Below are 13,708 nucleotides of genomic sequence, written 5' to 3'. Positions count from 1 at the left end.
GAGGTTTTGGGAGTTCTCTTAGCTTCTCTCCTAATTACTCATACGGAGAATATAATATATTTGCCATAATTGATGCATTGACAGAGCAATGAGATAATTAGAATTGTGCAGAAATCGTCTTGTCAGTTGCCTCATTTATGGAAGCAGAAGACTTAGACTATGTGACATTTGAGGCCTCTTCCTGATTTGAGAGCCAGGATTTGAAGTTTACTCAAGACACCACTCTACTTATCCAAACTTCCTCTCTGTTAGATGGATCCTGGTACAGGGTAGTTATACTCATCTAATGGACAGAGAAGCTAAGGAAGAAGTTAACTAAGCTGCTTCAAGGATAGAGTGATCATTTGAATCTGAGAATGAACCCAGGTATATTACTAGCTTCATCCCAGAGATCATTTTTGTCTAATGACTAGATCTATGGATAAAAGACATCAATGAAGTAAAAAACTACCATTCAATTCTAGCTATAAACCCCAAATCAGGTGCTTTAGTAGAGGCTTAAAAGCCATCTGATCTCCATCACAAAGACCTGCTTCTTGCTTTCCAGCTGTGAGCAGGATGGCTGCTGAGTGAGCTAACTGCTTCAAGAAGGTTACAGAATAAATGGGGTGTGGGGAAGAGGTCCTGGTTCCAGCTGATGCTAAATCAGACCACTCACATGAGAAACGATGAAAAATCAGATTTTGACTGGATTTCATTTGAAGTGTTCATCTCCTGGACTAATCTATTTACACCACCTCTGAACATGCAATATCGTGCAGGATAACAAGGGAACTGATGCTTTTACACTGCCAGTAGATTGTGGGTTAATTAATACTCTTGTTGGTAATGAAGCAAGGTGAAATGAAGTGAGACAGAGCTGAAGCATAAGGTCATTAACATGCACTGATTAATAATGGAAATGTGGAAGTTTTCATTAAAGCATAACCAATGGGCAAAGGATAAGGCTCTAAGTAGGAATACTGCATGCTTTTTGGGGAAACAGTTCCTATTTAGAATGAAAATGGATCACTGGAATGCATTTTTTTTAATTGCATCATTTCCATGTTGTCTCCACATGATCTCTTCCAATACCTAGAGGTCAAGTATAAGAGCATACTGGAAACAAACAACAATATCGTAGGGCTATGGGAAATCAACTTCGAAAGGGTCTGAAGGTAGAAAATGGAAAATGAAATATGCGAGGGGCAAGAATCACCCTAGAAAAATTACATCTTAAAGCTCCTGACTATAAGAATTTTGAAAAACTTGGGCATCTTTCTTCTTTGAATACTTCTAAGGAAAATATCAACTCCTTTCTGATGGGTTAGAGCAAAGGCCTTATCCTTGAGCCTGGATGGGAGATAGAGTGTCTTCGAAATTTCCTTCACACTGTGTTCTAAATGAAGTATACATGTGACTGCTTGTTTCTGCAAAGTCAGTCCTGGTGGTGACATTACCAAACCCGAGTTCATGTGCCCAACACTTCAGAAGGCCAAAACTCAAAACATCAGAGTTTGGAGTAAGGAAAGGCTTATTGATTAAGAAGGTGCCAACAGGAGAGGACTGTTTTGAGCTAGTTTGTGGTTACAGTGTCCTCACCCCCCTAATGTAAACTGCAGCCAGTATGGAAGATTTAGAAATGAATGGACTTTCTCCTTTATTCACATTTGCACATTTTATTTGCTTTATTTCTCTTATTTACATTGTATTTGCTTCTCCTAAATTAGTTTCCCTCCACCGCAAATGCTCAATTTGATATTCATTTTTTTAGATAGATGACTCTGAAAACTTTAGATATTTCTTTGTAGTTAAGTACATTGCTAATTTCCTAAAAATGACTGGAGGATAAATTATTACAAATAATAAAAAACTCTGGTACACTGAGAGTTGCCATAAGTATGTACATGAATCATTAATTTTCAAAGAATCAGAATCTGTAAAATTACAATATTTTAAAATATAAAATAGAAAGGCCCTGTCTAATAAGTCACAAAGTTCACATAGAATTAGGAGGTCCTAATAGTTTTGTTTTATTATTCTATTGAATAAGATTGGCTTAAGTTTAATGTAGTTATAGGATGAAGGTTGTTTTGAAACACAAATCTTCAGTATAACTTGTAGTTTTTCTCATAAAAATAAATTTCAGAAAGATAGTTTTGTTTAGTCTTTATAGTCTCTTCCCAATATATTCCTTTAAAAACTGAAGGCTGCTACTTCTATTTCTTTTCTATCTGTAATCTATAATCTATCTGTAATCTATAACACAGGTTCTCAGTTATTTGGTGCTGATTTTTGTTCTTGTGACTTTTCCTTTTTTTTTTTTGTCCTTTCAAAAGGGAAATGGAGTTTTGTTTCTTTAGAAAGAAAACACTTCCCTCAAATCTTAAAGTTTTAAAATTTACCACATTTTCTCAGTGAGGTTGGGTCTATTGCCGTATTTAATATTGTACTTTAGCAGAAACACTTGTGATTTTCTCAGTGTCCAGCCATACTGCCAGAAACTTGTTCACATGTGTGACGTTAAGCATTTTAGGAGCAGCAAATTGGAAGAGCAACCGATTCTGAAGTTCGTGGAGATAAGATATCGTGTCAGTAACGAGACTGACAATCTAATAATTTTGGCAAAACCATAGTTTTACTGTAACATCAGCAACTGCAATTACTTGAGGCTGTCGAAGATAATGTCAGAGGATGGGAAAACTCTCTCTTCTCTCTCTTTTTGTCTCTCGCAAAGGTCTCTGTGTATCATCTCCACACACAGTTGATGGATTTAAAGTGAGACCATCTGATGTTCTTGTCTGTGTTTTGAAATGCTGTGACATTTTCCTCAAGCAAAATTGAGTATCCTATCAGAAAATGGAAAAAAAGACCTGGTTTTTTTTTTATTTGTATAAGAGCGTGTACTTCAGGTAGCTTTTTAAGTGTGAGGAAGGAATGTTAGTGGATGGCAATTTGTTGATTATAATCACTGCGTGTTAATCTCTCACAGCATGTTTTAGTCAAATGATTGTTTCCTTTAAAGGGCGCAATGCCACAGAATTGCTATAATTGACAAGCACATGTCTAAAAGGGTTATTCTTTTGGAGAATTTCTGCCTTTAACATACCTATAATTGAGCTTTTCTTCATTTCATTTTGCAGTCTTTCTCATTATAACCTTCTCTCCCATTTCCCATAATCCTCATTTTCTGCCTTTGGGGCTTTCTTGTTCTACAATTGAAACCATTCTTTTCATTCTGTTTGCAGCTTTTTGCCTTCTACTTAAGGCTGCTCCTTGGCTGTCAGCCCTCCTCCAAATCTCAGAAATAAATATGAAATCAGACAGAATTGTTAAATGTGGGTGAGCAGAAAGTGTGGAAAACTAAAATATCTTGTTGTAATCCCCCCAAATCCTGTCGTAATCTAAATAGTGATAGAAAATTATAGTCAGAGAAATTCTGTATCCTTTTGTGTTTCAGAATTACCATTCTTATTTGTTCCCAACATACCAGATACTTGGCGAATCTTCTAATTTTTAAATTCTGTAGATGAGCTTGACTTAGTGTGAAGATGAAAACTACAAGTTAAAATTGCCCATTGCGTTTCTGGCTGGGTATTTCTACCCAAATTCTCATTCTAGAAATGGACATGGTTTAAGTGAACGGGTGTATGTAGCAGGACTCATAGCGCATAGCAGTTCTAATATTAAAGCATCTGATACGGTCCTTCTCATTGCATGCCCTTCAATGTGCCTGAAATATACTTGTTTTGAAGAGAGCATTGTGAATTTGTGGACTATCTCCATGTGACTGTCAGTTCTACCTTTAGAAGGGCAAATTAGCTGATCTCTTATAGCTGTTTGCTATTGCCAGGTATTGGCTAGAAAATAAAATGAAAACAAAATTTGAGTAGAAATAAGAGAACTTGAGCATGCTGGGGCATAGATGGAGAATGACTTCATCAATCTTTGGCGATTCAAAGCAAATAAAAATACCAAGTCCCTATGTCTATGGCACTTCTCCCTGTCCAAACCCAAGCTTCCGTTCAGGGCACACTTTTCTGCACTCCCTTCTCCCCTCCCCCGCTCCCCCAGTATGGACTCTTTGGATCCACACTCTCAGGAGAGCATAGTGCAGTGAAAGAGCCAGAGCTGGGGCTCCGCCCACCTTGGGACCTAGGCCCCTTCAGACATTAACTTGAAGTAACTCAGTGGTTATTCCCCTTACTTATCTCAGTCTCAATGTCATCATCCCACAAAAGAGAATATAGGGCCAACCTCCTAGGATGGATTTGAGAAGCACAGATGGTGGGGGTAAAGCTCATGGTACAGAACAGAGTATGTGTTCAATAGAGGGTAGCTGTTGCAGTTATTTTCAAATAAAGTAACTACTGTCTTCCCTTCCTGCTTTCGTCATTGCCCACCAAGCCACCACTGGCTTCCTGGTGCACTGTAAGAAATGGGTGTGGTTCAAAGCAAATTTGGGGCTCTGTAAGGCTAGAATGTGTGCTGGGTGGTGGTGGTGGGCGGGGTTGGGGTGTGAAGGTTTGCTCAGACATTCACCTGAATGGACTATTTATCAGCCTAAGTTTGTAGGCTGCCTCATGTGGTCCTTTACTGATCACACCAATCAAATTACAAACCCCTACAGAAGTTGAGACCTTATTTTACAACTTTGTCTTCTTCATGGCAGAGAGCACAGCGCTCAGCCCTAAATAGTAGCTGTTGGGTCATCGGTTGCAACCAAACCTTTCTTTGTGACCCTAAACCACAAATCTCCCTTTCACCTGAGTGAGAAAGAAAGCAACTATGTGTTATAGAGAAGAACTCTAATGACTATTCTGGAAAGCAGAACACAAAGATGAGCCTGCTGTCAGTAACAGGTTGAAATATTCATCCTAGAAATATTTTTTAAAATAGGAAATATATTAAAATAAATTTTCCTGGATTGGAAGTTTTCAGTTTGCCTGTGATCTGGTGCCAGATTGTTTAGAAAGAGCCCTAGTTGCATTTACTTTAAATTAGTAAGTTTGTAGAATATCTTTTTATCTTTAATATATCTAGCTGTCATACTCATTCTCAGCTTTAAAATAGGCAGTTGAGTCTATGGCCATGCTACCCTGAACAAGCCCAATCCCGTCTGATCTCGGAAGCTAAGCAGAGTCGGGTTAGTACTTGGATGGTTAGTACTTGGATGGGAGACCTCCCAGGAAGACCAGGTGCTATAGGTGGTAAAAAATAAAAGAATAAAAAGTGAGGGATTGTAAGATGACAAGGTCTTTGCAATCTGCGAGGTCAACCAAAGGTTGCCTCGCCTAAAAACAAACAAACAAACAAACAAACAAATAAATAAAACAGGCAGTTGACTATCCATTGCTAAACTTTAAGGAAAATAACTTCTCTCTTGTAACCCTAGAATTTCTGTTAACCAGAAACAAACATAAAGTTTTACTCGTCTGAAATTCACTGCTAATGATTCACAATGAATAGGAAAAAAAATAAATATGAGAATTGTGATATATCTCCAGTTTTAAAAGAAAGCTGATGGTAGAGATTCTTCTTGGTGCTTGGGAGATAAAAATATTATACCTTATCATAAGTCGATTCAAGTATTAGAGTTATTGCTTAAAATAATCATGCCCCAGATTTCTAATTTAAGGTTCAATGTTTAAATTATTTTTTCCTTGTTTCATGAAATTTTAAAACATTTAATTGACAAGCACTTAAGAACACAGTTTGTATCTTAAGAATGCATTATATGATGTTAATCATACAAGATGGAGAAGCTCAGCGAAGTCAATTATATTCAACTGAGAGAATCTCACAAGCAGATATTAATTTTTGTTGGTAGATGCTTGCAGATGGGTATTGAAGGCTTCATACCCATGACAATTCCTACGTTGTAATCTATACTGTTAAATAAAATGATACTTGCATTGATCATGAAGAAATTTTTCTTCCTGGCTCATTTGTGAGAGCAACTGCTGTTTCTGATCAATGAGCTATATAACTGCAAGAAGTGGCTTTGAGGGAAAATCGTGTGACAGTGGTGTGAGAGCTCATTGTCAGAATAGTCTTAGTTCCTTTCAGTCTAACTAGAGTATGCCCCTACCAGTTACTAAGGGGCATCTCTCTAAAGCCATCAGATCAGGGACCATCCACACACCAAATCCAATGGCCTTTGAATGCCCAGACTCATGAACTTGCAACGACGTTTGACACTTATGATCTGCTCTCTTTTTCTAATTCTTCTTTCTTATTGGTTTCTATTATATCCGTGTCTCTCGATTCTCCTATGTTTCTCTTTCTTCTCTTTCCTCTTCCTTAACTCATCTTTCTCTTACCATTGCCCAAATGTGAACGCCCACCCCAGCTCAACCCTCAGACCACTGCTGAATCTTTTCAGGATCCTATCTGAGAATTCACCTCAGTTCCCAGCTATCCTCTTTATACAGTAGTTCCCATAATCCAGCCCTCTTTAGCAAGCTCTGGTCTTTGATATTTTTGTCCAATAGCATCACTTAAACCTGGAGAACTCAAGTTCAAGGCATTTAAAAGTAAATACACCCTCCCTCCCCTTATTCTTCCTTTTTCCAATCTGACTTCCCTGATGCAGCAAACATAATCTGTATCTCTTGTCACTTCTCACCTTGAAAATCTCCATTTTCCTCCCTTGGGGCTCCTTAGCGTAGTACTTAAAATCTCTCTAGGAATTGGATCCAACCTACTTTTCTAGCTTTACTTTTTAGTTAAACCATGTGATCTCTTCTATTACTGCTTCACCACTGTACCACAGATCCAGATTTACAAGCTCGCATGTCCACAGACAGCATGAACACATGAAGCCAGCCAGAGCAGAGCCCGTGATAAACTGGAGAGTGCCCCTGCATAAAAAGATTAACTCAGCTCTAAACTATGGTTAACCTAAGAGTCGTGGGCCTGGTGTTGCCAGATCTCCTGATTTTTCAATATTACCATCTAACAAAACATATCTTTAAGGACCAAACAGGACCCGAAGGCCACATGTTTGTGACTCAGCCACAGACACACCTACGTGCACTCCTTTGCTCACATCTACTTCATCTCTTTCTCCACCAGTTCTTAAAAGTTCAGGGTCATCTTCACATGCCACCCATTTGGTACACTTTCCCTGGCATATTAGAGTCTCTCCTTCATCAGCTGTGACATGTATGGTTGGTGCTGCTCAGTCGAAATGTTGCCTTACTTAGTTCATTGCATGAGGATACATGTCTTAGCTCACTAACTAATTACGAGCTGGAAGCCATGGATCACTCTTTCCTGTCTTTGAGCCCCAATCCCTTCACAAATGCTTTATATTAGCCAGTTCTCAATACTCAGTTTTGGTTGGTTGATTGGTGGCATTTGAAAAATTGGAACAGGATCTAAACATAATTTCATGAAAATAAAGAACAGGTAGTGTTAATGAGTGCTTGACATATGGCAGGTTCTCTGCCACATGCTTTAGATATACTATTTAATCCTGCCTACAATTCTTCTATATCCATTTTGCAGGTGATTTAACGAAGGCCCAGAGAGGTTAAGTACAATATCTGAGGCTATCCAGGTAGAACTCCAGCTCTCTGATTCTCTTTGCATTTTTCACACTTTTTTGAGCTTCCCATTAGGCTTGGCAGATGCATGAACAAGTCACAAATGGGTTATAATTGTCCCTAGACTCAGAGCAGCTGATTGGGGGCGGGACAAGAGAAGCTCATGGGGCCTGTCACCTCTCTCAATCTCAGGGTGACCTGCAAACCTGACCCTTTGTGTGGAGAAGGTAGGCAAGCACTGTGTTTATCACTCCATGCTCCTTCTAGTGACATTTTGAAAAGGCAGCATGCGGAATGTAACGTAGCTGAGAACACAGCTGCTGAATTCAGATCATCCTTTCCTAAGGGAAGACTGGTGGGATTCCAAAATCAGGTTTTACGAGTTAAAGTGAAAATGAATTTCATTATTTAGTGCCTCTCAAGCCTTATCTATAGTTAAGTCCCTGTCATTTAAGGTTTAGTATGGAAACAGCATTAAATGAATAAGCATTTCTTGTGAAACCAAATATCAAAAAAGAAAAGTCGATCTCAAGGTTTGGTAGTTTTAGAAAGGCGAAGCGATACTCTGGTAAAACTGTAAATATATGCAGAAATCGAGTGAATGTAAAAGCTGTGGAAAACAGCTGCATTTGAGGTCAATCCTGCTTTCAGAAATATAAAATACACTGAGAAAGAAGCATAGCATTTAACAGCATAGCGCTTTAACTTATTTTACAAACATGAACATTAAAATTTTGTGTGCGCGTGTGTGCGCTAAATCAAATTACATGGTACGCTTTGGCACTGCTTTTCAAAAAAATATGGTAAGTTGCAACCTTCCAGGGCCAGAAGTAGCCTTTTCAAGTACAAAGCTTTTCTTGGCTCCTTGAAATAAAGGTTAAGTAGAACATATTTCAGAGTGCCTTAAATTCCATTGCCTCTGAGGCAGAAATACAGGTGAAACAAAACCGCTAACAGTACTTTAGGGAATATGAGTTAGTACAGAAATGTTGAATATTCACATTACCATACTTAGATTAAATGGCTGCTGTAGGCAGTTGTCTGTCAAAATTCTTTTCATTTGCTTTCTTGGTAATTCACTTTAACAGATGAGTGGTTTCATTATTGCAATGCATTTTGCTTATGTGTTTGTAGAAAAATAACTGAAGTAGATTATTCTAGTTGTTCCTGAGTAACCCTATACTTCTAATGATTTCTAGACTTCAGGGTTTGTTTTTATATTTTTGTTTTTTTCTTTTTTACAAAAAAAAAAAATAAGCATTAAGCTTAGGCCTTTTGGAAACATTTAGATTAGTTCCTCTAATTTGATTACATTTACATAACAGAATCCTATAAAAAGGATCTGTACTATTCCACCTTGACACAACTCTAGGTTGCTCTAGAAACACTTGTGTTTTGCAGAAATATCATGGAAATTTTTAGTGCTTCATACACTTAAAATGAGACCGAAAAAATAATTTATATGTAAAAGAAAAATACGTTCAAATAAAATCAAATAAAAATAGGCAATTCTGTTCTTACGCCTTAAAATTAAAACAGTAACAGAGAAAAGTCCTGTATTAACATCATCATGGCTAGTTATAGACATAAATTTTAGGGCCATTTCTTTCAAAGCTCTAGGTTTTGACTGCACATTGATATACTTTATTTCAACTTACACAGTACTTAAAATTGTAAGAGTATTTACCTTAAAATTGTAAGAGTATTTTGATTGTCATCAGCACATTAACTTCTGTACTGCAAGAGTACTTCCTGTATTCTAAACAGCCACTACAAAAAAATACTATTTTATCTTTTGGGAGGGGGATAGTCCCAAAAGGATGGCTGAATAGTTTTGTCAGCGATGAACCAAGAACTCTGGATTAGATTTAGTAATTGATTTACTGAATAGAATTTCAAAGAAAAGTTTTTTGTATATTAATACTTAAGTATTCACAGAATTAGAAATCAAAATGAATACATCTTTTTATTCAGAATGTTAGCATATATAGCAAATACAAATTTGTTTAAATGAAAGATGCTTTGATACACAAAAGTGCTTTTTTGCCTAGTCTTAAATTACTATTAATTAAGCACCATATAATATAATAGATAATTATAGTGTTTAAATGTGGATGCCAGTGGATTTGCTAGTCTTTCTAAATGGCTATTGTTGGCTAATAGTCTTCAGGGGATCATTTATATAGCCATTGTGGTTCTAAAAATATCTTTAAATACCAATGGGACAGCCTTTTCTGAAGCATGGCTATTATAAAATGCACTTTTATTTGAAGTGTGTCGTTTTGATTATATCACTCAATTACTTTCATGTGCAGCAAAAAAAAAAAAAAAAATTACCAGTGTTGAGAAAGAACAAAGGAAAGTTCTTTATATATAGAAATTTTCAGAACAATGTGGTAGTTAAATAGAGAAAGATTTGAGTTAGGAGTATTGGGAATCTATTCTGTTTGTTACGATTTTCAGCAATTCATTACGATTTTAGCTGGAGATGTTTTTATATAGCCTTATTGTTCTTATTTAATTAATACTTCTATGGCAGAGAGATAATTAGGTAAATGTGTTGAATATTAAATATGGTAATAGCTTTGGGGGAAATAACCATTTGTGGGTCAAAGCCCTTTACAAAATATTGTTGTGTGTGAGCTGATTAATTGAATTGAATGCCAAATTGTTTTGCCACCAACCAACAGACTTTCATCGTCACTCAGTTCATTATCTAAGGCTGTTCCAGGACGGAATGACTGGTTATGTCAAAGTTAATGGTGTTCTTTTTAATCTCAGCTACTAATGGAGTAAATCTTGATTAGAGAATCGTTCCAACCTCATTAAATTAGCTGAGTGTAAGAACATCTCAAAGAGTATGAACCTGAATGTCACATCAAGCATTTTAAATGCTGAATGTATAAGGTTCTCAGCATTGTCACCCAGTGGTTTCTGAGTATTGTTGGCTCCAATCTATATGGGCCCATTGAAAACCCTAAAATGAATTCTAAGCTACTCTGGGGTCCTTGCTGCCCATATCTAACGTTGAGTGCAAAAAAAATAAAAATAAAAAAAGACTCAATTTCTACTCAGACCATAGAAGTTGAGGGTTTTTATCAGTTTAGTAGAGAAAAATGTTACAGTTTGTGAACATTACTATTTGGTAGCATCCCAGAGTGACAGTTTCAAATTATATTCCAAAATACCCTAGAAATTTGGATGTTATGCCATTGTTTGACTTCAGTTTCACAATTAAAAAACCTGTAATGAAAGACATACAAGTTTCAAATGTGTATTCCAAATTTTTCATCAGGATGACCAATGATAAATTCGTGCTTCCAGATGAACTTAGTTTGGGGGCAGATCTTAGAATAAAGCTTCTCCTGCCTTTTCATGCATAGATTTGAAGCCTTTATAAATAGTCTTGTAGAGAGCTGTCTAGGTCTTCTATGAATGCAGGGCGTGCATGTCCACTCACATTAAATTGTCCAACCAGCCACATTCTCACCGGTTTCTTGTACTGGACTCAAGTTGTGCCCAGCAAGGCTCACACTCATCTGTTTGAGAACTTGCTTTTGCCTTAGAGGATAGTGAGTTAGACCAGTGACTGTTCGCATGTTGCCATATGATACGACATTATAAGTTTAGGCTTATTTTACATTTTAAGTGCCATTGGTCAAATTTGCTTTTTAAGAAGGACTATTGTTACTTAAATAAATAAATATCTTTGGGGGAAAAGTCCCTTACTACCCTTCTTTTTGTTGTTGTTGTTAAACGTTACCATTTGCAGCCACTTACCTACATGATCAGGATTATCTTGACATTCTTCAACATAAACAAAACGATAGAAGAAAATTAACTGCTGCAGCTGACATAGGACTGTAGATGGCATCCGCAACCTCTTTTATCAGAGATTTGTGTTCATAAACATAGCCTTGTTGTTTCTCATTGATCAAGTTTTAAAGTAAATGTTACTTATTATTTCTAAAAATTCTGGAATTTTCCTCATCTTCAACATGTACCTGCAGAGTTCTATGCTGGCAGTTCTTTCTGCTTACACATGTATAGTGTGTAGGGTTTGGAGAGCATAAATGCTACTGAGTATACAGTCTCGCTATCTTATAATTTATTACTATTTCAAGTAACTAAAAATTTAATGTTCAGAATGTAACAGATATGAAAATTAAATTATATAGTAAAATGAATTTCAAGTGAAGGAGATTAGATAAGCACTATTAATGGCAAAAACTCTAATTTGTATTCAGCATATAATCTTTATTTTTAATTTGGAGATTACATCTGAGGTCAGCATTTGCCAGTTTAGCAATTCATATTATGCGTAACCTGGACTTTTCCAGGAACACTTACTCAAGGCAAAGAGGCAATGAAAATGGAACCTGTTCTTGTTGGTTCAAGAGGCAGAAGAGAAATTATGGAAGGAGCATGGTGCGATGTGTTATACCTGCTCTCTGTTTTTGACTGGACTTTGCTCTGTCTCTCTTCACAGCAATAAGAAAATCACTCACCACTCTCCCAACTTCTTACAGATACATTTGAGAGATAAAGGTGAACGGCCTTGGAACCTGATATGTGTCCTCTGAGTTTTATTATCCATAGTTCTTATCTTAGACTTAGGTAAATGGCTTTAGAAAGCCTTAATTTATTAGAACACGCAGGCTTGTTCTCTGTAGGACTGGAGTGTGTGTCTCGGTAATCTTATAAAATTTATTTCTAAAAGCACGTGATTTATGCATTGGTTTTCCACAACATCTTGACCAACAAATACAATGATGTTTTAGGAGAGGAAAGGATGACAAAAGTTGTATGTTAAGAGTCTTGCAATAAAAAAAAAAAAAAAATCTTGTTGCTTGAGGAGTTTTAAATTTTTTAAATGTAATAAATAATGTATTTTGTGGTTAAAGTTCTCTTACCCGGCCCCTCCCACTCCCACTCCCATTTATCATATCTCTGCCATGCACATTATTTATTCTGAAGTTGCCCTTCTTACCACGGCTTTGCTTACCTAGTTTTGTTTTCCTTTCTTTGCAGAGACCCTCCTTGATGACTTCCTTCTCACGTACACCGTCTTCATGACAACTGATGACTTGTGCCAGGCGCTGCTGAGGCAATATCCTTCATTAGCTTCAGGATGCCGTGTCGCCTTCCTCGAAGGCAGATGTCTCACATTAGGAATTAACTGCCTTTCTTAATTTACTCAACCCCCCGGTAGAGTATGCATATGTTTAATATTAATGTAATGATATCCAAGGTAAAAGATGAAATGAGACGGAAGAGACAGGGCGACCTGGAAATGCAGAGCTGCTGTTTTCACATTCTAAATTGTAGTTTATGTTTTCTTCAAACCTATGTCTCAAGACTTTAGAACTCCAGAGGCACATTTGGCCCGCTGGGTAAACCCCAGAGTCAAGAGGTTGAGTGGATTGGTGATAAGTGAACTTATAAGACAATCAATCAGTTAGTGCCAGACCACTTGGGTGGGAAAGTGTGCATATGTGATATCATGTTTCTGGGCAAATGTCCCAGGGGAGATGAGCCATTCTCTTACATGGGACGTCTAGACTACTACTGGAATCAACTGTCTTTTTTTCAGAGCTTGTCAAGGCACGCTGTCTTAGAATGTGATTGGAAGGTTAATGACCAGATAACGAGGCTTTATGATTTATACTCTAAGTAGAAGAGATGCAAGAGATGAAAGGCCAAAAAGCCAAGCCAGGTAAACTTAGTCTCGAAATAGTCTTCTTGCCTCTCAGTGTTTAAGGAAGATACTTCGGAAGCATTTAAGTAGCCTGTTAACCGTCAGGTTTTTTAATAAACCAAACTGAAGATTCTATTCCAGCCCACCTGAAAATTTTTAGGAAAAAGGATTTTTTTGCATTTTACCTGAGTTTTATTGAGCCTTAAAAATGGTCTTGATAATATTCATTTCCTGTTAAATAATTGTTACATTTCTACCCCATTTTACAGCATTTTTGCTTAAAATCATTCTTTAAAACTCCATGAAGTGCATAATCTCTCTTAATAAATTAGAAAGTGATGATCACACTTAGTGCTTTGTTACATTGTATGGCCACACAAAGCTACAGATATTTTGAAGCCTTTTGCAACCAGTTCACAAAACTGATCTTGAAACAGTATTAGTTTTGAATTTGGAAAATTTCAAAAACAGATTTCTTCCA

General features: G+C 36.9%; 1 protein-coding gene across 10 annotated transcripts in view; it reads left to right on the top strand.

The window, feature by feature from the left end:
- The window catches only part of RAPGEF5 (Rap guanine nucleotide exchange factor 5), a 416,073-nt gene that overhangs the window by 360,436 nt on the left and 41,929 nt on the right, over nt 1-13,708 (top strand). For all 10 annotated transcript variants that reach the window (XM_023531487.1, XM_023531485.1, XM_023531483.1 and 7 more), the window contains one exon: nt 12,561-12,639. In XM_023531487.1, the coding sequence (XP_023387255.1) occupies nt 12,561-12,639 (79 nt within the window). The remainder of the gene's footprint in view (nt 1-12,560; nt 12,640-13,708) is intronic.

This window comes from Pteropus vampyrus, unplaced genomic scaffold (assembly GCF_000151845.1).
Source record: "Pteropus vampyrus isolate Shadow unplaced genomic scaffold, Pvam_2.0 Scaffold69, whole genome shotgun sequence".
NCBI lineage: Eukaryota > Metazoa > Chordata > Mammalia > Chiroptera > Pteropodidae > Pteropus > Pteropus vampyrus.
The sequence above is the reverse complement of the archived record's forward strand: the minus strand, read 5'-3'. Positions and strand labels throughout refer to the sequence as shown.